The sequence below is a fragment of the Danio rerio genome, chromosome 7, assembly GCF_052040795.2.
Source record: "Danio rerio strain M-AB ecotype USA chromosome 7, GRCz13ab, whole genome shotgun sequence".
Taxonomy (NCBI): domain Eukaryota; kingdom Metazoa; phylum Chordata; class Actinopteri; order Cypriniformes; family Danionidae; genus Danio; species Danio rerio.
Genome location: NC_141027.1, coordinates 23,503,997 through 23,528,455, shown reverse-complemented (window position 1 = coordinate 23,528,455; position 24,459 = coordinate 23,503,997). Strand labels below are relative to the sequence as shown.

The following is a 24,459-nucleotide window of genomic DNA, read 5'->3' as shown; positions in this document are numbered from 1 at the left end:
CGACTAATCTCATAAGAAGAGGCTTTTTTTAAGTCTTTAGTTTTTCTAAATGCATTATTCACCATTTAATAAACACCACTCTATGAAATATTCCACTGCAATACAAAGTTTTCTTCCCCCAAATCCTCACTTTCACTCTCTATCTCTATAAAAAATACTTTAAAACTTTATAACCTCCACTCTTTTTCTAATTAATCACTACATTATATATAGCATCCTACCATCGGAATATTTCATAATTATAGAAACAAAACAGACTAGATGTATTTTTCTTTGTCAGTGAGGTGAGGCATTTAGACCGGCAGTGTTTTTCTAATCTAAGAATTCTTTCTCAGTTGTTCACCAAATGCGAGCTCGATCTCTCTCTCACCATCATAACAATTACACACCAGTTCAATAACAGATCGCACTGCAATGAAAAATTCACTCTCTCTTTCAATCTGTCTTCCTTGAGTCTCTGTCTGCTCATGAATAAAGCAGTAGAGATGAGTGAAACAGCAGAGACACAGGCCTGTAATCCTCTCTCCCTTGAGCACTCGGCTGGACTGTGAAGTGTAAGTAATAAAAGCATGAGTGAACGGAGAGAGAGAGAGAGAGAGAGAGAGAGAGAGAGAGAGAGAATATCTGTCTGTGTGTTTTGGGAAAATCAAAAGAACACATCAGACAGCAAAAACACTGGACAGTTCATCATGGCTGAATGTAAGAACCATTTATGTATTCGACACACATTTACCCCGCAGGTAACCAATTTTCAAAGAATTCATGATATGCATTTTATCAGTAATGTCACTGGGAATCAAAGACCTTGATGTTGACAGAGCCTTGTTCTGGAACGTGGAATGGTGAATGGTGAGCTGTTTAAACCAAAATATACAACAATTATGTAAAAATGGGTAAACAATTTAGATTTTTTTTTTTTAATCTATTTTTCAAATTAATGGTTAGATTAGTTTAAATTTAAACCAAAGAAAACAACCCAGAATTGTTAGCAGTTTGTGCATGCAGCTGACTTGGGATACATCAACGATTCCCAAATAAGCTGCTTAATTTAATAGATGTAGAATTTGAGACAAAGAAACTGATGCCAAGAACAGCACATCCTAACCTGACATGATACAAAAAAAAATAAAAACAACAACTACATACAGTGTTGCATTCACTTTACATGAATCTCAGCCAATCAGAAAATGTTTGATGCTTAATAAAATATAATAAAATGATCTTTGAATCAGTTAGTAAAAACTTCTATTATAAACCTGTTGGGATTAATTCTGCAGTAAAAATGTCCTTTACATGTGGTTAAGCAATATGATATTTAATTTAACATTGTAGCGTTATGCCTGGTAAAGCGTGAATGTAAGACAAAACTGTTAATTGTCCATTCAAAAACTTATAGTTATAAAAAAATATATTGGAATTAATGTAATTCAGAACAAGAAACTAACTAAAACTCAAGCAATTAAAACGAAAAACGTTTCCTACGGGAAATTACAGAATATATAAAAGTAAACACTTAACTTATTTTATTTGGTGGGTAACATTTCTTATTTTCATTTAGCTATTGGTTACTTAACCACAACAATTAAAAATGAATAACTATATTGGAATGTTTTGAAACATAGAAAGTAACAAAGTGAAAAAAAAAAAAAAACAGACTGACAAACAAAAATAGGCCTGTGGTGAAAACTTTCGAAAAAATTGATTCTGCATTAATTCTGAGATATTCAAAATGCAACACTATTCTTTCTTGAATGGATTTTGAGCTTAGTTTTTCACAGTAGATGGCGCTGTATACTTTACAAGCAGCCATACTCTTCTTGCATCCAATTCCTTACACATACCACCTGAACCTAAAACATATATTAATAAATTACAACAGTGTTCAAAGTGAGCTGTGTTTACATTACTATTGTGACATAAAAGCCAACTTACATAACTTACATTGATGCAGATGCACTCTTCCTATTAGTTTTTTGCAGGAAAAGGCTGACTTATACTTCTGCATAGCGCAAGGTCTGTGATTGGTCGCTTGGTAGCAGTGACAAGCGTGGGCGGTGCTGAGAGCCGGGAGCCCGTTGGAGTGATGGTTTACAAGTGTTGAGCGCCCTGTTAAGGATCTCCAGATGGGAACTTTTGCTTTGCGTTTACCTCATGTTCCCAACGCTGAATGAGCAGGTTTTAGCTACTTGTAGTGTTCAGAAAAAAAAAAACACCCGTGAAGAAACGAGACAGAGAAACAAAAAAAAACCTACCGCCAGCTAGCGTTTTGGAAGTGTTATTGCAGAGCAACAAAAACCTTACGCAGAAGTATAAATTCAAAACTACACACAAGGATTGTACCATGGGTCACACCAATCACTTATTGCAGAACTATAAATCAGCCTTAAGAGGGTGGTTATAAAACTAGCCTAGAGCGCCATCAGGTGTTAAAAATTGTGAAAATCTCAGAATTGATGCACTTCTAAAATATATAATCTATATAGTATCTATATTATGCATAATAATATAATACTTTAAATATCAAAATAAGAGAATTCTGAGAAAAAAAAACAGAAATTCAGTGAATGAAAGCAAAGAGAAAGCCAAACAGTGTGCCACCTCACCAGGAGGGGCCTTGGTGTTGTTGCCATGGAAACAACACTGAAACGGCTTCTGAGGGAGGATTGAATTAGAGAGCGAGAAGTGAAAAATGGTGCAGCAAGAATCCTCTAGCATACATTTCAGCAGGATGACAAGAATGCAGCAGAGCCACACCCACTTTCATCAACCCCGCCCTCTGACATCAGAAAAATCCCAACACACGTTCACTTATCATTCATTTAGTTATTTATTTAATGACTATCTCAGCCATGTCTGAAACTGATCATCTCTTTTTGACAAAAAAACGAGGTCAGAGACCTTACGGAGGGTGAATTAATGTTGCTGTAATGCATGTGGGGGATAAAAAAGCAGTAATGTGTGATGTAAATACTAAAAGTGATGAGGATATGTGGCTCACCTCATTTGCTGAACACTCATCCACAATCATCTGATTAGGAGCAGTACATCAGCATGAGTGGTTGAGTGTGTCGTCTCTGTTTACATGACATTAAATCTTTTGTGGATGTGTAGGTCGAAGGGTGGCTTTTAATGTGCGTCAGTGTCATTTATTACGTTTGCGCCCGTGCACGGGCAACTGCTCGGTGTGAAACAGACGGCATTTATAATGGAATTAAAGGACCAGCTCTCCCTCTCACCAGGCATGCGTTTAAAAGTCAATGTAATGCTATCAAACACTCATCTCCCACTGTGAGCAAAGTGCCTGCGGTCTGCTTGCAAAATATCACACATCATATCATTACCAATGAAGTTAATTCTCTGAATAGGTTTTAATCTAATTTGTTACATCAGAGAGATTCTACCAGTTTACAGTAGAAAAGTTGGAGCTGGTAAGATTTGTAAATGTTTTTAAAGAAGCTTCTGCTAATCAAGGCTGCTTTTATTATAGGAAACATGGTAAATACTTCTAGAAAATTATATATATTTCTAATATTTATTATATTTCAGATATTTTATATGTTATTATTCCTGTGACAGCAAAGTGAAAATATCTAAAAGCCATAAAGTGAAACCAAAAAGATGTCGATTTTGAATACATATTTAACATTATATTATTATAATAGATTATTTCTGCATCTATAAATTTGCCAAAGGTTTTGAAAAATAAGAAGACTTATTTTAAAAACACTGGCTTGTGTCTTTACTGGACTTAGAATAGTACTACAAAGCAAACTGGCCACCTTTACCACCCACAAAACGCCATGACTTTTCCAGGTTTTTCATGACAGTAAAATCCTGGTGATAATGAGAACAATCACAGTCTCTCTCCATCCTCAGAGGTTTTAACAGCAGGTGATACTCTAGGTAATTTTTAAATAACATCTGTTAAATTATAGAAATTTACCATAAAAAATATATATTTTGTTAATAAATTTTTGTCTGTTATTTTACAGTAAATTTATGTAATTTAACTTCTGTTATTTTACTGTAAATTTCTGTAATTTACGTCTGTTATTTTACTGAAAATTTCCTGTAATTTAACTTGTTATTTTACTATAAATTTCTGTAATTTAACGTATGTTATTTTACTGAAAATTTCTGTAATTTAACTTCTGTTATTTTACTGTAAATTTCTGTAATTTAACTTGTTATTTTACTGAAAATTTCTGTAATTTAACTTGTTATTTTACTATAAATTTCTGTAATTTAACGTATGTTATTTTACTGAAAATTTCTGTAATTTAACTTGTTATTTTACTGCAAATTTCTGTAATTTAACGTTATTTTATGGTGAATTTATTTTTTTCCCATTAAATAACAGATTTTGTTTACAGTGTATTTTACAGAATGTGGGGTAGTAAATGTGTGACGGATGGATGACGTCAAACTCTGGGTGAGTTTGACTGTGTTAGACGCATATTTTATTGTTCAGTCTGACAAACTTGAAACTTGAGGTCTTATAGTGTGACATGGGAATCATGCCCATGCAGTCTGATTTGCTCCAATTGTTTATCATTTTAAAGCTGGGCTTTAGTACGCTTTTACATTACAAGATTAATGTAAACACAGCTCAATATGAACTGGCTGCAGCACGATATTGGAGAAAATAAAATTTTCATATTTTGATTTTCTGAAATATATTTCCGATATGAATACAACTTCACCATATTAAGTGAATAGCACTGTTTGGACTGACTGGGATCATTCTGCAAGGGATTGCATCTGCATAACAAATCACAATAATACATACATACACACATACATACATACATACATACATACAATAGAGCAAAGATACTTATGAAATGAAACAGTCATTATTGTATTTGTATAAATCAAAAGTAAAATAAAACTATAATCTTCATTGCACAAATAAATAAATACAATTAACCATTGTTAAAGCTTTTATGATTTAACTCCACAAATGACATGTTCTGAACTGTTAGTTATAATCCAGACTTAACGTTGCAGATCCTGCGATGTTACTATTGCAGATGCGCACAATTTCTATACTGATGATGAAACAATATATTGCACAGCCCTAGTATGAACACTCTTGGAATTAAATAAAGCATTTCCAAACTGATTAGGGTTAACAACCCAACAGAGAAAGCTAACCTCATGTTCAAAACTAAGCTCAGAATCTATTCAAGAGAGCATAGCAATGCGTTTCAATATCTCAGAATCAATTCAGAATCTATTTTTTGCCATAGCTCTACATTCATAGACTTAATATTTTTACTCTTAAAACGTACACTTACCGGCCACTTTATTAGGTACACCTGTTAATGCAAATTTCTAATCAGTCATGGCAGCAACTCAATGTATTTTGGCATGTAGACATGGTCAAGACAATCTGCTACAGCTCAAAAAGAGCATCAGAATGGGGAAGAAAAATGGTTTAAATGACTTTGAATGTGGCATGGTTGTTGGTGCCAGACAGGCGGGTCTGAGTATTTCAGAAACTGCTGATATACTCGAATTCATATGCACAACCACTCTAGGGTTTACAGAGAATGGTCCGAAAAAGAGAAAATATCCAGTTCTGTGGGTGCAAATGCCTTGTTAATGCCAGAGGTCAGAGGAGAATGGCCAGACTGGTTTAAGCTGATAGAAAGGCGACAGAAACTCAAATAACCGCTCGTTACAACCGAGGTATGCAGAAGAGCATTTCTGAACGTTCATCACATGGCGGATGGGCTACAGCAGCAGAAGACTACACCGAGTACCAGGGCTGTGTGATTAATCAAAATCGTATCGCAATTTGAAACATTGCAATTAGCCAATCGCAAGAGTCTGCGATATGAAATGTATATGTATTCTTTTTATTTCTACCGCCCAGAGCAAATGCATGACTACCATCTGTGTGTGACAGTCTTACATACAATCAAAATTGCGCAATTGAACTATGCGGAACACCAAAATAAAATGTTTTTTAAAAGAAAACAAACAGGAAAGCATGAACAAGAGTGTTTATGCTGCTTCAGAAGCATTACCAGAAGCATTACCAGACATATGAATATCAAAGAGAAACAGCATTGGTAATATGAACATATTTTGGTTTCAAACATAGACACAGAATAAAAACAGGTCATTTTTAAGAGCTGTTTAAAAAAAAAACAAAAAAAAACACAAAAAACACATACATCCCAATTAGATATTTTCGCCAAATCGCAAAGGCCTACTGGGTGCCACTCCCATCAGCTAAAAACAGGAAACTGAAGCTACAGTTCGCACAGGCTCACCAAAATTTGACAATAGAAGATTGGAAAAACGTTGCCCGGTCTGATAAGTCTCGATTTCTGCTGAGACATTCGGAGGGTAGGGTCAGAATTTGGCGTCAACAACATGAAAGCATGGGTCCATCCCTGCCTTGGATCCATGCTTCAGGCTGGTGGTGTAATGATGTGGGGGATAATTCATGGCACACTTTGGGCCCATAAGTACCAATTTAGCATTGTTTCAACTAGAGCTGCACAATTAATCGAAAAAAGATTGCGATATCGATTTGACCCCCTAGACAATCTTAATCCGGCATTTCTACGATTCTGCCAATTATATTTTCAAGTTCAGGAGAGAAGCAAAGGCGGCTGCACGAGTCTTTTTATTGCTTCACATACATTGCTCAGCGACATGGACACCTCCAAATGACGTTGAAAGAGTCACTTACTGTATTTATAAGGTATAATTCACCTAAAAAATGTCATTTTTGTCTTCATATACTGTAATGCTGTATTCGCAGCCGGGAAATCACACGTGACGTGAGCTGCTGACCGTGAGCTGTTACCACAGAAGGCGGGGGCGTGCCCTACTTAATGATAGATGCGCGCACGTCTACCTTAGTGAACAGAACCTGCATAGGCTGTGAGTAACAGGTAATAAAGTTGTAAATAATATTCAGTTTGTGGCACAGAGTGATCGTTTGAGAGCCACACACGAAGTATGAACAGCACTTAGCAGTGAAAATGAAACCGAAAGAGAGCACATCATTTAAATAATCATCTCGCTTTTAAGAGTTATGATCGCGACAAGCATTTGATATGTTTTTTTTTTTCATAGTGAGCACACAGTTGTGCATGAAAATAAATGTTTACAGTGTCAGTATAACTACTCTAGCCTATATAATGTTGATTTTACCAGTGAATAAAATAGTCTAATAATGTTGTCAATGACAGACTGCAATCATAGGCCTATATCTCAAACATAATTCAACATCAGAATTATTACAAGTAGAATAGAATTATTTATAGAAATCAGTAGACCTACACATGGCATGCCATGAATGATAAAGGCAGTTCTGAAGGCAAGAGAGGGTCCAAATCCGGTACTAGTAAGGCGTACCTAATAAAGTGGCTGTTGAGTGTATGTACATTATTCAAATGTTGAATTGGAGTCATAGGTAAATAAACATTGAATTTCGCTACCTCCATCAACAATTTCAGACTTCTTATTTGTGCACATGCACACAAAACTGACAACGTTCTATAAATACTTTACACATTTCTGATCCCCTTCTCTTTTCCCAGCAACAGGAGGAAAAAAATGTTGTAAATGTCAAATCAAAATGAGCTTAAACAGCAGAGCTGCATTTGCAGGTTGATCTGATGAGCAGACGTGTTTTTGTGCAGCTCAGATTCCAGAGCCCCTGATCTCCCCCTGCCCCCCTTCCCACTGGCTTCCCTTCACCTCTTTAATGTCGGGATCAAGGCTGTGCGCTCTGGGATCTGTGCTGATCAACCCCCAACCAAAGCCACCAAACAAAAAAAAATAAGGAAATACGATTACATTCTGTTCTCCAAATATTCAGAGCTGCTCAGAATACAGAACAAGAGTGTCATTAGTGCAGACTGAGAGGAAGTGTTGCCATGGTTTCTTTTCATGCCTCCTGATTGTTGCTTGATCAAAAAAGAAGAGCCAAACACTTGGACAGACAAGATAGTTAGACAGACAGAGCAAATGCTGCACATTATCCCTGTCAAAATCAAGAACAGTGTTGTTTTATATAGTATGCATTTTTTATTAAATAGCTTTTAGATCAGTTTCTTTCTAGAGACATTTTAAGATTTTGTATTTTATGTGCATTTGTCACTTGTATTATTATTATTTATTTCAAATTAACTACAATTTAAATCCCTTCATGATCCCTACTTGTAAATAATTGTTATATTTCAGCCTAGTTTTATTAAAAAGTGCTGTATGTAGAATTACAGTTGTTATTAGCGCCCCAAATGGTCGTTTAGTGATCTGCAGCTGGCAACTTGCTATCACTCATGCACACATAATATACAGGAGATTAAACATTATTCATGATTCAACAAACCCACACACACTATATGCTCATGGTCGCCCACTGAAGCTATGGGTTGTGCTTGGTTAGAAGCTCCAAGTGGAAGGCTGACCAAAAGAAGGCTGGGTTTAGGGATGGTGCAGGCGTAACAGACATTAATGAAACACAACAGGTTATGCCTAGTTCAGACTGCGTGATTTTAGCCCCGATTTTGGCTCGCCGACAGGTTTTGAGAAATCGCCGACAAATGCCTGAAATCACAGGCAAATCGCTGCTCGTGCACGTGAGTGACAATCACACAGTATGAACGATCAAAGACGCGATCTGAAAGAATCGCCGATGAGTCACTGATGCCTGTGAGATATTTGGCGTGCTAAATATCTGGAGCTGTCGGCGATTCAAATCATGCCGTGTGAATTGAGTTTTGACTGAAAATAACATCAGCGATCGCCTACAGCCAATGAGAGAGCAGCTTTCACTTGTGTGTGCGTGTGTGTACCTGCTGCAGGCCAGCGGGAGGCTGGGGGAGAAGTTAAAAGCGCTCTTTTTCGGTTTATTTGGACCCACGAAATGGAGGAAAAACTAGTGGAGGTTTGACAGGACTCAGGAGCAACCGTGTCTGTTTGACGTTTCATACAGAAAGAAATTAGTTTATTATCAACGTTGAGGAGAAATGGCTAATTCCCTTTAAACCCAGGTGAGCAAACATGTACATGTTCTACCCCATTAAAGGCTTCTTTCTCATTATGTAGTTAATAACAAAAGATATACTACATGTTTTTGGCTGTGAGATGTAGTTTGGACGAAGTTGTCTGCAATTCTCCCTAAGTCATGCAATGTGAATGTCCATGTCGCCGAACCATCTTGCAGTGTAAACAAAGCAGCGACGAAACGCTAGCCCAGATAGTCATGCAGTGTGAAAACATCTGTGACACGACTAGTTTGAAAATCATGCAGTCTGAACTCGGCATTACTGTGAGGTTGGATTTAGGGTTTGGTAGGTGTAGGTGTAGACATTAGTAAACACGACAGGTTACTGTGAGGTTGGAGTAGATGCAGATAGGGCTGAGCAATATTGCAAAAAATAAAAATAAAAATTACGATATTATGCTTCATTTCATTCAATATCAAATTATTATTGAATATTTTTTAACAATAATATTACTAAGGCAAATCGTTTTATTAATTAAAACAAAAATATTTAAACAAAATATCTGACCTCTTAAGACCCTTAAGCTTGATAAATAAAATGTTACAAAGTGTGTGCAATGGTAAAGGTAGATTAAAATCTGCAAGCTGTCAATATTAATGATACAGTAAACCTCAAACCATGTAAACAAAACAAATTATGATACTCAAATCTGAGCTTTCAATTAAAGGAACCAGCCATCACTATTCAAATACATGGGGAACATTACAAATTGTGAAGTTGAATGACTATATTACCAACTATGCTAAAAATCTTTCAGATGGGGAGCTAGTGGCTGGGAGGCACAAGAAAAGAAACCAAAAAGCCACTCTGGAGACATCCTTTTTTGTTTACAATCTCCTCACTGCTGCTATACGGCCCTCATTTTTGCATGTGTTGTTATTCTGAGCTGAAGTGACAAGCGAGTGTGGTTTTTTTTCACAATTTTCTGTGGCATCTCTCGTAACTAGGTGACCGTTTTCTCAGTTGATGACTAACGAACAAATAATTGCTGCAGCTTGGATACAAGTTTATGGATATATTTCAACTAGATGTACCTGGAAAACTTCTTCATACTGAACTTTTTTTATTATCAATATTGACAATGGTGTTCGGTCAATAAATACTGAAATCGATTTTATTGCCAAGCCCTAGATGCAGACATTCAAAAAAACACAAGTTGGTCCTGTACAAGACTTCAGGAGGTTTATACAGCCCACTTGGAGCTCAAGTCCCACCTACTTGGGGCTGACCAGCCCATTTGGAGCTAGCTCCAACCTCCGTTACACCTTTCTCAGGGGGTATAAATGAAGCCAGCAGGAAGTGCTCAAGCTGTGGCCTTTGTGGATCCTAACATTGCAGTAAAGTGACAGAGATTATTTACTGCCAGTGAGCACAGACTTTCGGATAAGCTTTTAAACAGAGGTCCTGACTCTGTGATTGTTAAAAATATCAGGATGACCTTAATAAAGGGTAGGATTGTGTTCCCGGCATCCTGGCCCACAGGCCTCTCTCCATCAGAGTTGCCTAATCATCCTCAAATAATTGTAACATGGTTAACAATTTGTTTCATTTACCTTAAAACAGAGAAGAGGCTCTTGGGAGGGTGTAAACATTACAATGTCACATAAAAAACAACTCTACAGGCTTTCACAGAAAACCTCATTTGTGTAAGGTCTTCTTTGTAAAGTTTGTTTCACGTATCTGCAACAAAAAGCTATTAAGTGGCAAAGTGGGTAGCACGTTCGCCTCACAGCAAGAAGGTCGCTGGTTCGAGCTTCGGCTGAGTCGGTTGGCGTTTCTTTCTGGAGTTTGCATGTTCTCTCTAGACACAGTTAATGTCAATGAATCAAAAGGCTGTGGCCACATCATGTGGACAGTGGATCAGAAGATTCTTTCTTGTTATGAATGACACTGCTGTAATGCGAGATGAAAAAAAGGAATGTTAGATATGACTCCCTGTGGTTTCAGAAAAGCCCAAACAGTAGCATTAAATAAGAGTATATTTGTTAAACTAGCATGGGCTTGAGGGTTAATAACGCTCTCTCTCTCTGCTCTCCCTCTCATGAACTCTTCTCACTCCGTCACACACAATTAAATGTGCTGCATTCAGCACAATTGGAACAAATCAGCCAGGCGACCATGTGACCTGAAGTCCCCGTGCCCCAGTGCACAAACCCCTGGCTGGATACGGCCTGGAGGAAAGGGGGTCATTCCCTGAAGCCAGTGCTTTGAGTGCTGCTGTGATCTGCGACCTGCTTTGTATCTGGAGTTCCAGTAGCTTTTTTAGGATATGGATGGGTCCTTCATCTGTGTAAATGGGGCAGGCTAACAGGAGAATGAAACTGGGGTGTCTGGAGAGTAAACGACGGGTTTAGTGGAGAGTGAAATATGGCTGTGGGGTGAATGGAGATAGTTGAAAGCCACAACCCAGAAAAGATCCAGACCAGAAGAAAGTTTAGTTTGAGACTTAAACAACAGCTTTTATCTAAAAAAATAGGCTTAAATGAAAAATCTCATAGTATTATCTTCTTTCTAAATATATTCATTAATTCATTCATTTTGCTTTCGGCTTAGTCCCTTTATTAATCTGGGGTTGCCACAGCGGAATGAACCGCCAACTTATCCAGCATATGTTTTATGCAGCGGATGCCCTTGCAACCCATCTCTGGGCAACATCTATACACAATTATTCACACATACATACAATACGGACAATTTAGCCTAACCAATTCACCTATACAGCATGTCTTTGGGATGTGGGAGAAACCAAAGCACCCAGAGGAAACCCAAGTGAACGTGGGGAGAACATACAAACTCCACACAGAAACAGACCCAGCCAAGGCTCGAATCAGCAACCTTCTGTGAGGCGACAGCACTACCTACTGCACCACCGCATCACCCTCTAAATACACGTTATTGCTAAAATTCTTAATGAATCATGCGTGCATAAGTTACTAATTACATCTTTTGGTGAAACGGACTTCTTTTTGCTAACTTTTAGAAAGCAATTCTCAGTATTTTTATCCTGACTTTGAATCTGATGTGAATGCGAATCACATTCAGATGTGCATCCATCCAATCAAAGAGCAACCAATTGATAGATAACCAAGTCTATTGTTTGTTTCAGGGGGATGTGTTACAGTTTGTAATAAATGATCTGCATCTGCAGATTACAACTTTAAAATAAAAACAGCAACAAGCACGAAGGATTTTCTTAATTGAGTTGGTAGCTTGTCTAATTGACTATTTGATTAAGTACTGTTCAATTAGACTGATTCTGGGTTAACTCATCATTCGGTTACTTTCTCAATAATAACAAAAATATATATTTACATATGACTACATGGACTGGCTGCCAATTTTCACATCCACCGAGTAGAAGTACAGGTATAGCTTGTTTTTTTTTCCCCTGAAATCTTGCTTCTGATTGCAAACATAAATATATTCAACAACCAAATTAATTACTGAAATTTGCTGGTAGTGAAATTACATTTTAAAATTTTATCTAAAAGCATGTCAATGTAACTCTCATTCTATGTGCGGTGCAAGAAAATCACAGGAACTGAGATACAGCTCTACTCATTAGTAAAAACTTTCTAGAAAAAAAAAAAACTGCAAATACACTTACATGTCTATAATAAATGTAAAAGTCCATTATAAATAGACCCCCAAATATTTACCAAAATATTGAGATTGCCTTTTATCCTAAATAGCCAAAGTGCTTGTAATGCTTAAAATGAGTGGACAGGACATGGCAACATTTTAAAAGTGAACTCTGAGAAGTGGCCTTCAAAACATGGTTAGGTTTAGTTAAAATCATTGACCATGACGCAAATGCCACTTTGACATTAATTTGGTCAAGAAAATTAAAAACAAAAAGCACAAGATACCAAAACATCAAATCCCAGTGCCAGTTATCACAGCTTTGGCAATGTCTTGAGGTTTCTGCACACACAAAACAATAAATCTAAAGGATTAGGACCCATTTTTAAATATGGTTGTCGATACTGAAACTTTATAGTACATACTGTAAACTCTATGAACTCATTAACTCCCTCCCTGGCAGCATCCAGACCAACCAGGCTAAGACTGATGACATAGTGCAGCAGTGGATTGATTTGAAGCATCGATGATGACCACCGTGACACTCATGTAAAGTAAGTGCAGTGACAACAACACAGCATCGATCCTGCCCAACGGCTGCCTAATATTGCTGAGTAAGCATGCCAGTAAACCAGGCTGTGATTGAGTGTGTATGTGGTTGTTTTTGGGTTTGTTTACTGGAAACTGGAAGTGAATGACTCAAAAACAGTGTTGCCAACTAAAATGAATGGCAGAGAGAAAATGAGAAAGGTACTGGTTTAGTCCAGCTGTCTAGTATCCTGATATGTAGTGTGACCTGGAAAGGCCTTTTCGATGAGCTCAATAGACAGGCCATGCTTGCATTTTCCTTTTTTGGTGGCGGGTAACAAAAGGCAAAGGCAAAATAGCAGCAAACAGCACTTTTACACAGGGATTGCTTTTCATTTGTACACAAACACAGCGGAGGGGACAGGTTGCCTGCTGAGTGAATACAGACAATAGAATGAACTGACTTACAGGTAAGAAAAACAACTGAGAAAAATGTCGAGTAAAGTGGAAATTTCTGACCTGCGCTGAAACTCCGACATAACCATTTCTATTGGAATCTAGGACAAAAACTTCAGTTTCTTCCGAAGTGTTGCCTAACCAGGTAATACAGGTCAAGACAGTGAAACCCCAGATATGAAAACACACAAACACTGATACTGTATATATCCCAGTAAAATGTATATTCAAGAAGAGTGCTCAAATCAAACAATGGTAATGAAATTTCAAAAAGTCAGCAAACTACTAGCCCAACTAGTCAACAACATAGCATGGCTAATTCAAACATTACATTCTTTCAATTAGAACCATTTGTATTGACCATATTCTTCATATACGAGTGGGCTCAACCATTGGAATCTTTTTGGCTTGAGACCTCCAGTCTCTTTCCCTTCCATTGATTACTATACGTTAAAACAGCTTGTTGGACTTCTTCATGATGCAAACTAATGTTTCTATATTATGTTATTCTACTTCTTATGTATAGCCATAAACACACTTGTTTGTAGAGCAAGTAGTTTGATCGTTTTGACCGTCGTTTAGTCATTTCTCCCATTAACAGCCGAATCAGATGTACTAAAACAATTGCAAAAACAAGCGCACTTCAGCAGTGAAAAATAAGGTCAATAGGGCAGAGCGATAAGTCAAATGTAAAGTCACAAATGTGAATAAATCAACAGCTGTGATTACCATGCACATCTTATCAGGAAAACATGGCTCTTTGATAAGTAGAAAAGATAGTCAACGTTATTCACAAAGTACTCATAAAAATTGCCTTCGATTAATTGCTCAGCCTCGATTTATACGCAGGCAAAGTCAATTATTTAGAGTAACGTTAAACTTATGTCTTTGTTTTTCTCTCCAAAGGCCAGATTACACTGTGCGATTTTTATAATCCTGAATGATTGTAGTATGTCAGACTGCATGAACATGGCTCCCATGTAACACTGTAAGATCTTAGCTGTCATAATGCCAGACTTAACGACAATGAAGATGCAGCAAACATGGAAGAAAACTCCCACAGAGTTTGACATCATCCACCCGTGACACTTCCACTATCCCGAATTCTGAAATGATTCCTCGCATGCCTCAATAATAAAACCAAAAATTAAAACCAGGGAAAAACTGTTTCAACATTTCCTGCATCATTTGAATTGTTGCATGGATTGCGTCATCAGATTCTATGCTCCTATTGGTTCTTGGATTGAAGCTCATCGCAGCTGTTGTCACACTGCAGAACACTGTCTGAAATCTTCTGACACTGCCAGAACTTCAAAGGGAAAATCTGATCGCAGTGTGCATTAAGTGGCTGTCTGTGAACATGTCAAACCAACGCTCAAAGACCACAAATATTAGCCTAGGATTTCAGCAATCTTTTGGGATTTCCCAAATTTGTCTCAGATGAGAAAGTCGTGGCTGAAATCTAAGTGGGGGCAGTGCTTTACTTGAACACACAAACACAAAAACTGAAGCTGAGTACATGTACAGTCTATAAGTTTCAATGAAATCAAATGTTTTAGACTACGTTGGTCTACACAAATCTGTTTAACTTTGAAAACTGCATTTTCATCTAAAAACACTATAAGTATTCTTAAAAGGATTTTAATCTTTAACATCTTCATCCAAATCTTCAGCTGTACAATGTTGCCCACCATTTTAGTTGAATTGGTTTCATGACTAAAACTGCGTCATCATTTTTCTAAGTCCACACTGGGACTTGAAAATAACATTTTCGAATAAATAAATAAAAATCACTGTGTATGAAAAGAAAAAAAAAATTAACAAAAAACAAAAATATCAAAATAATATTATTATTATGTGTATAAGTTTATATACTGCCTTTCAATCTCAAGAATCTTAAAAATTGAGCATGTTCAAATAACAAACAAACCTCAACATATTTTACGCAAGAACGAATAAACATATATTTAAAAGGAGTCTGTTATTAGGTCTAAAATCTATATTAGGCATTAAGAATGCATGGTTTGTTTGTGAGACTTGGCTTGTACTGTATATATTTGGACTGTATGTTAAAATACTTATACTTTCATAATAATAATAATAATAATAATAATAATAATAAAAATAATACTTCGCACATTCATTAATTTACCGATCCTAATATTGTTGCATGCTAATTTGAATATTGGGTGTGAAATCACAGTTAAATGACTTCAAAACAACATTAGCACTATTTAATTGACTGTGAACAATGTTGTATTTTGATAGTCAAAGGTTGCTATTATGATTTCACCATTCAGAATTTGCAAATAATACTTTTCCCAAATTATATTATTATGGAGAAAGTCAGAATGTACCAATATGAAACCAAATTTACCTCAATAAAAGACTTGAGGTAAAGTTGGTTTTATATTCTCACATTCGTTCCTTTACCGACACTTATATTGTTTAGCATTCTAGTTTGAATAGTGTCTGAAATCGCATTTAAATTACTACAAATCAACATAAGCACTATTTAATTGACCGTGAACAATAGTCATTGGTTGCTATTATGATTTCACCATTTAAAATTTGCTAAATAATACTTTTCCGAAATGATAAATATGATTTATTAATAATATTTATCAATATTAAACTAAAATTAAGGAGAAAGTCAGAATGTGCAAATGTAAAACCAACTTTACCCCAACGACTTGTTTATAAGTCCAGTAGGCAGAACAAACAACAATGCCACAGTAAACAGACCCATTTTAGCTTGTGGTCAAAAGTATTAAAAAGCTGACATTGTTGAAATTCTAAGCGCACTCGACATCAATTACTTACTCTGGTAAATTTGATAAAATTGATATTGTCTCACAATAAAATATACTGTAATGTGTTTTTTAGGGCCTGGGTATCTTTTGACATGAACAGTATATTATAGGGCTGGGCGATTAATCAAAAAGTAATTGAAATCGACATTCAGAACCTATAATCAATCTATTTTTTTTTCAGGTAAATTTTTTCGATTACTTTCCCTACCGCATGTGGACTCATGTGACCCTGCTCTGGCTGGTTTATACTTCTGCGTCAAGTGCACATGTATGGTCCGGATAGTGCAGCTTTCGCACGGTCGCATACCCTACTTTACTATAGGTACCCTATACCTTCTACTTTTAATATGAACATTGAAAAACACTGAAAATAATTCATTTTGTCTCCAAAAGTGCAAGTTATTTATATTTTCCATTTTTTTATAAGTAAAAAAGTGATTGTTCGTTTTAGGAAATGTGTGCTTTAATTTTATTTGTACAAAGTTGATGTTCAACAAATAATCTTAGATACTAGATAGTGTGTTTCTTTCAATTATTTTAAAATCAAGTAACACACCCTTCATTTAAAAATCTCCCATCTGTAATATGTAAGTATATATTCATTATTCATAATCGAGTTAAAATGTTCAATTAAACCAGAATTTGGTTTTAAGCCAAATCACCCAGCCCTAGTACATCATAGTTTTAAATATATCTATATATTCACGTTACAAACATTTTTATTTGAAAAATGTCCCATCCAAAACTTATACATCTGTTTTAAATAACTCAAAGTAACGTTACATGCTTTAACACAAACACTTAAGACATCCAACTGAAAAAAAAAAGGATTAAGCTAAAGTCAATTTTATATTTGAATATTTGTTCAGTGAAAACTTGTGACATGTTCCCTATACTGTGTACAATGGTACTTTGAATATTCGGTCTGAAATCACATGTAAATATGACTTGAAAACAACATTAGCACTTTTTATTTGACTGTAAACAATGTTGTACTTTGATAGTCAGTGGCAGCTAATATGATTTCACAATAGAGAATTTGATAAGAACACCTTTTTAAAATTTTATTATTAAGGAGAAAGTCCAAATGTATGAATATAAAACCAACTTTACCTCAATAAAAAAGGAAATAAAAAAATAGTCCTGATTTCATCATATTTTGGCTTTGATGGCTTAATACAATGTACCTTAAAAACCATTTAGCCATATGGAATTGTGGACCTTTAATCATACAAAATCCACTTAGGATTGATAAATTATGTAAACATAAAAATATGGATGTATAACGTCGCAGTTACAAACAAAGTTCCCAGCCTCAGTCAACCCCAGACATTTTTTTTGTTCGTACCACATGATCTCTCGCCAAGGCAAATAAAAATAAAATGTACATCCCATTTTATTAACATTTTTTACGAAACAGCATAAATCATCGTCCCGGCCATAACACATACAACACACCAAACACACCACAGCCTTTTCGTTTCATCAAAACACAGCATTTGCTCACGACGTTAGCGTTAGCAGCTCAGCTTTGTCCGAGCCCATGAGAGATGCAAAACCGATTAAAAAGCCCGTTTACCTGTGTATATCAAGCGCTGGCGAGGCGTCTTTCTGATTTCAATCCTAATATCGCTCTCCCTCTGTTTTGTTACATCGCATACGTCGGTCAAATGATGTTTATTTCTGCAAAAGATGCTGTGAATAACGATGCGCGAGACAGGTTGGGTTGTTTGTAAATCTCGGAGCGATGCGTCCAGCGTGCGCGTTTCCTTGACAGCGTCGAGTCTTCTGCTCGAGCGCGACAAACGCTGCTCTGAGCGCATGCGCACAACGAAGCCATGACCACCTCCCACCAACATAAGCACAATCTGAAGCCGCGGCCCGCGGAGGAAGAAAAAAAACCTGCTTTACCTCAGAAAATCTCTGCAAAAATGATCCCTTCAGTAAGGTAGATTTTATTGAGTAGTTTTATGTTGTGATATCGTTTGATTAACGCCAGTGCCACGCGTGAAGCCCGTGTAAAAAGTAAGCTAGCAGGCAGGGGGGGGTTTACCAGTAAGCGAAGTAAGCTGCCGCTTAAGGCCTCAGGAAATTTGGGGGCCGCCAATAATTGCCTAGAAGTATAAATTATACACACAACATTATTTTTTAATCATATTTTGTATGGTGAGGGTCTAACAAATTAAAATGTAACGTAACTACAACATCTGCACAAATTCCTCTTACACTACTAGTCATGGAGCAGTCAAGTCAGGTTAAGATTCAGTTTTTAAAACAATTCATTATTTTAAATATTTAAAAAAAAAAGAGAATTTTAAGAAAACAGAATTTAAAATGTAGAGATTTCATTAAGATAGAACATGGAAGATTCAGTGATATAAGACAAACACTTCAAAATAAATAAATAAGTAAATACATAAATAATAAAACTACAATGGTTACATTTTAGGACTGTTGGGCCCCATGGCTGGAACTGCTTAGGGCCCCCCAATCACTAAATCCGCCCCTGCTAGCAGGTAAAATAAAATGTATGAGTTTTTCTATAGTGAAACTCTTCACTTAACAATTTAGGAATTTGTTCTTGCATATTAGAGTGTAAATCCAAATTCTGCACATTAGAGCTCAAATTATTATGCGTAATGTGTTTCATATTATGTTTATTCATATTTCTAACAATAGATGGCAGCATTGCCAGTCTTATAAAATGGATAAAAATGGACTGAACTTTGTTTTGACACAAAATGTAAAAAAACAAATGGCTTACATTTAACAGTAAAACAATCTCTATCTTCTTGAAGACAACACCAGCACAATGTTTTAGTAAAATATGCTATAAAATATATTAAGATTCATAGATATTTATAGATAATAGATTTTATATAATAATATTAATAATATAAGGCAATAATTAATCAGACAATACATTCACTTTAAGTAGTTTTAATAAACTGAGTCGTTATGTGTAATGTAATGTGGCTGATTGTTTATAAAGTTTACACAACCAAATTAATATTTTATAATATTTATTATATATTATTTAATAATAATATTAATAATAATAATAATATTATTATATATATATATATATATATATATATATATATATATATATATATATATATATATATATATATATATATATATATATAAATGTACAGGCAAAATACCAAAATAGATTGCAAACTAGAGATAGCATGCACAGAACAATGATTTTGTTACAAATCATCCATTAACTATTTGTGTGTGTGTGTGTAAAAATGGTCTAAACCAAAGGGTAAAAATGCAATGCAGTGTAAAGATTTCCTGTCTATTGTCACATCTGGCGCTGTCCATGGTCCTGGAAAAAAATAGATTCCATTTTCAGTAGATGTACACAAATGACATGCATGCTGGATATGCTTCAATTGACAAAACACAATGACTACCACCCTGAGGTATGCTGCAGAATGAATGAGAATTGTCTTTTATTAAATAAATAGCAGCTTCACAAAAAGATGACATTGCAAGGATATGTTTTTTTTAAACAAAAAAGGATCTGGTAAACATTCACAGGCTATGGTATAAAAATGGACTTTGAGCAAGGGTAGGCGATAGAGGAGAAATTCTAAGGCTCTACACAGGAAAACAGCAAAAATTTACAGCTTTTTACATTGTAAGTTCCTAGACATCCTCAAATGATCATTTTTGGTCTTGCAGACCAACATCTGTTGCCATGGACACCAAATAAATGTCCATATAAAGTAAATGATATTAGTACTCATGTCTCTTGTGCAATTTTGCTTCTTCTCTCGCTCTGTCATGACCAACTGATGAGGCAGCACACAACAAACCTTACATTCACAGGAGAGCTGAATTACTTCAATACCTGCTGAAAAAACTATCCTTGAGAAGCAGTTTGGGCCACCCACGGATTGCTGGCATGTCTGCTGATTATGGAAAACAAAACTGGAAAGACTTTTGAAATCATCAATTAATTATATGAAATCTACAGGATTTCCATGAGAGGCACATCTCGTTCTTTAACTGTTCAACTGGACAAAAAGCCATCATAATGCCATACATCTTCATATGGAAAGCCATTGTGTTTATATAAGTGACAATTAGAACTTACAAGTACAACTAAACCCTGGGATTTCAAACGAGTCTTTCAGGCATAGACTCTTTAAAGTTATACTACTCTTGTCATTTTCAGATCCCTAAAATGACGCTGAACAAAACAAACTGGGATTGGTTTCTATACATGTCAGTCAGATGGCCTCTGGGCGGTCCTTGAACACTAAAAACTGAAGAAAAATAAAGCTTCAAATTTGGACTGCATTAAAAACAAAACTAAAGCCATATTTGTTGTGTCTTTAGTATTTTTGAATGTTTGTTTTAAAGTTTTAAGATAGGTATGATGTAACCCTTTTGTCTAATTTAATTTGGTCCAGATTTCTGGGTCAGAGGAAAGAACTGCAGTCATTTCCTCTACATTGTTAGAGCAGGAAATACATGATGACCCGAATATTGTATTATTGTTTCACTGCAACTCAAAGGATTCAGCATGTAGCATTGGATATGTTTACAAGTTACACAAAGAATGATCTGATTTGCAAGTGTATGTAGACAGCATAGCTTCATCCATTGTAATGCAACTAGCTTGGATGACAGGGACTTTTTGGATTCACACTAGATTGTTTTGTAATTACTCGATCGACCACAAGAGGACGCTACCACTCTATCTTGCATGGACTGCAGTCTCATAATGTCCAGTGCTGCTTTGATAAGAGACTGGGTGTTCATGCATTACTTAATGGCATTCAAACATCTGAACCTGTTAACACAAACAAACACACACTCGTTCATATTACATTCCCCCTCACTTTTCTGACCTCAGTCAGATTATTGTTTCTGGAGCTAATTCAGCATACATTCTATGCTGTGTTAGAGCTGAGGTTAAGGAGACAGTTCATCAGAGTAACATTTTTTTTCATGGGCACAGCATCTCCACACTTAAAGCTTGGTCACTCCCTGTCCTGTTTTCAGACACTGCTGGTGTGTTCTGTGTGACTGTGACCGCTGCTTATGGAGATCTCTGATATTCCAGGTTTCAACTCCAGTCCGGTGTCAGTGTCTATGTCAAGAGTCTCCAGATTTCGGATTCCATTCCCATCCCCATTGCGGCAGTTACTATTCCGGTCAATGGAAACTTTGTCACACATCAGAATAGGTGTGACTACCGCATGGGATGGACATGGAACGTTTATAGTGATGGGTTTAAGCCCTACGTGTCTGTATTGGCAGTGCATATAGTTTGAAAACGCCCTTCGGTAGGTCTTGTTAAACAAAGTGTACACTAAAGGGTTGACCCCTGATGAGATGTAACCCACCCAAACAAACACGTTGAGCAGTTCCGTGAGTAGAGTTTCCTTACAGGTTCTATGGCAGAGGACGTACAGTACGTTAGTGACGAAAAAGGGACACCACATGAATAGAAAGAGGAAGAACACTACACCCAACACTTTGGATGCTCGCCGCTCGTTCTTGATGGCCTGCATCATCCCCCGTCGTCCATGAGCTCCAGCTGGGTCCCGTCCTGCGGGTGAATTCATTTGAGATGGCGCTTCTGAACTTGGGATTATTGAGATAGTGTCTGGGGGCACGGTCAAACCGAGTGTATTTCCATCGCTGTTGCTGATCCGTAAGCAGTTCAGACTGCTGCGACGAGATGGAGCCAATGGTGGGACCAACTGGGAAGAAGGTGGAGCTGGAGGCTGCAAAGGCTGCTGGGAAGAAGCTTTGCCCTCATAGAGGAAGACTGTGGCCTGGCGTTGAAGTGCTTGGACGGTGAGACAGTATGTGACCACCATGATGACCAAAGGAATAAAGAAGGCAACAAAAGAGCCAACCAGTATGAAGAGTTCCTCGTTTAGAGCACAGATGCCATTCTTCAAGACCTTTTCCCTGTTACTCAGTCCAATCACTGGAATGGGCATTGAGATACCTGCAGTGAAGTAACAGAGAGAATGTTAGAGTCTGCCTGAACTGGAAGTTGCAGAGACTTTTATTTCAGTATGTTAATGTAATTCCAACTAAAACAGACTATAAAGTATGGCCGGAGCTTCCTTTTACACTTCATTCCCTCATAGCAAACTCAGAGTCATATAGCAAGAGAGGTGTGACAACTGAAGACCAATATGTCTAATCGTCACATGATTAATGTAAACTCAATTAATTCCAGGAAGTGCTTCAGGATTAATTCAAATAATGTTAGATAGCATTAAAAGAGGGAGAGAACAGCAGCTTGAAAGTCATTTGCTGGGCTTTAAACACCATCTTGCTAACAGTCACGTTTTTCCCATGAGTCTCCCATAATTCCAACCGAAACCCAGTCCATGGTACAGTTACTAACACCACAAACAACCTGCTTCCCACCCTTCCTCAACTTTTTGGTTCGTCTCCAACCAACAATACCCAACCCCCACCCCCCCAGTCGTCAACTTTGGTAGTATCTGATCACTTCCGAAATCCAGTCCTTGGTACAGTTAGTAACACCACGAATAACAACCCCCACCCTTCCTCAACTTTTTGGTTCGTCTCCAACATCAACCAACCCCCCCACCCCCCCCCCAGTCGTCAACTTTGGTAGTATCTGATCACTACCGAAATCCAGTTCACGGTACAGTTACTAACACCACAAATAACCTGTCCCCCACCCTTTCTCAACTTTTTGGTTCGTCTCCATTATAATCCAACCCCAAGCTCCCCCGGTCATCAACTTTGGTAGTATGTGATCACCACGACCAGTCCATGGTACTAACACCACAAATACCTCCCCCACCCTTCCAGAAACAACCCAACACTGGGAAACACCCACACACTCTTGCGCTCACACACATACACTACAGCCAATTTAATTTATTCAAATCACCTACAGCACATGTCTTTGGATTGTGGGGGAAACCGAAGCACCCGGAGGAATCCCACACGAACATGGGGAGAACATGCAAACTCCACACAGAAATGCCAACTGACCCAGCTGGTACTCAAACCAGCGACCTTCACAACTAAGTCACTGTGTCGCCCCCTCAGATAAATTATTCACCTTAAAAATAACAATGTGAGCTAGTCCGTGTGAAATTCAGATTTTTTGCAGACTTTAAAATAAAATATAATCAGTCACCTGGAATGCAAGATGCTGAAGAACAAAAAGAACAACAGACCATACGTGATCTATTTCTGAGACAAACCCTCTCTTATCCAGCTAGATCAGTTGTCCTTATGGTTGATAGAGAGAATCATTTATTTAATTAGAGCAGATGAATCAGACTGTCAAACTAGCTGTTTTGCATCCAGATTAGAATCAAATAAACATTGGGCTCACGTTCAAACGGGAGAGAGGTTAGATGTGTGAACTCTCTGTCATCCACACTGTCATTACTACGGCTAACTAATATTAGCAAATGGGACAGGAACCCTCTGTGGAGTAAATAGATAAACAAGAGACATAAAAGATGATGGGACAGAGTTGTTATTGTTAAAGAGATCACCATGCGATGTTCTTACTCATCCTCAACCCATCCAAGATATAGATGACTCTTTGGTAGAATATTAAGAAATATTTTTTTTAAAATCTGAAACCATGGGGTTTAACTGTTTATAAAATGGAAGTCAAAGGCTACTGGCAGTTAAAGAGTAAAAAAAAATACTAAAATACAAATACAAACAAAATAACTATGACTCCTCATGCAGAATCATTCTGTGCAAAAGAAAAATCCTGGACATTATTTACAACAATACTATCATGCAAATGTCTAAAAGGGGACATATTATGCCCCTGTTTACAAGCTGCAAGATAAGTCTTTGTTGTACCCAGTGTGTGTGTGACGTCAGCTCAAAATACTCCACAAATAATGTTTTATAACTCTTTAAAACAGCCCCTTTTAGGCTTTGATGCATATTGTGCCATTTTGGTGATTATCGCTTTAAATTAAAATGAGATTGTACTCCCAGTGCTATTTTCAAAAGAGGGTGGAGCTACAAATACCTATGTGTCAACATAG

At 36.8% G+C, this 24,459-nt stretch overlaps 2 protein-coding genes across 28 annotated transcripts in view; both read right to left on the bottom strand.

Annotated features, from left to right (window-relative positions):
* Positions 1-18,249, bottom strand: part of zgc:109889 — a 48,449-nt gene extending 30,200 nt beyond the window's left edge. For 11 of the 13 annotated variants that reach the window (XR_015494762.1, XR_015494763.1, XR_015494766.1 and 8 more), the window contains exon 1: positions 17,997-18,249. The gene's annotated coding sequence lies outside the window, so the exon portion shown is untranslated. 13 annotated transcript variants of the gene reach the window in all.
* A 1,603-nt stretch (positions 18,250-19,852) lies between these two features.
* The window catches only part of htr2cl1 (5-hydroxytryptamine (serotonin) receptor 2C, G protein-coupled-like 1), a 186,930-nt gene continuing 182,323 nt past the window's right edge, over positions 19,853-24,459 (bottom strand). For 12 of the 15 annotated variants that reach the window (XM_087258326.1, XM_087258333.1, XM_087258327.1 and 9 more), the window contains one exon: positions 19,853-22,400. In XM_087258326.1, coding sequence (XP_087114452.1) covers positions 21,439-22,400 — 962 coding nt within the window. In that variant the 3' untranslated portion in view covers positions 19,853-21,438. 15 annotated transcript variants of the gene reach the window in all.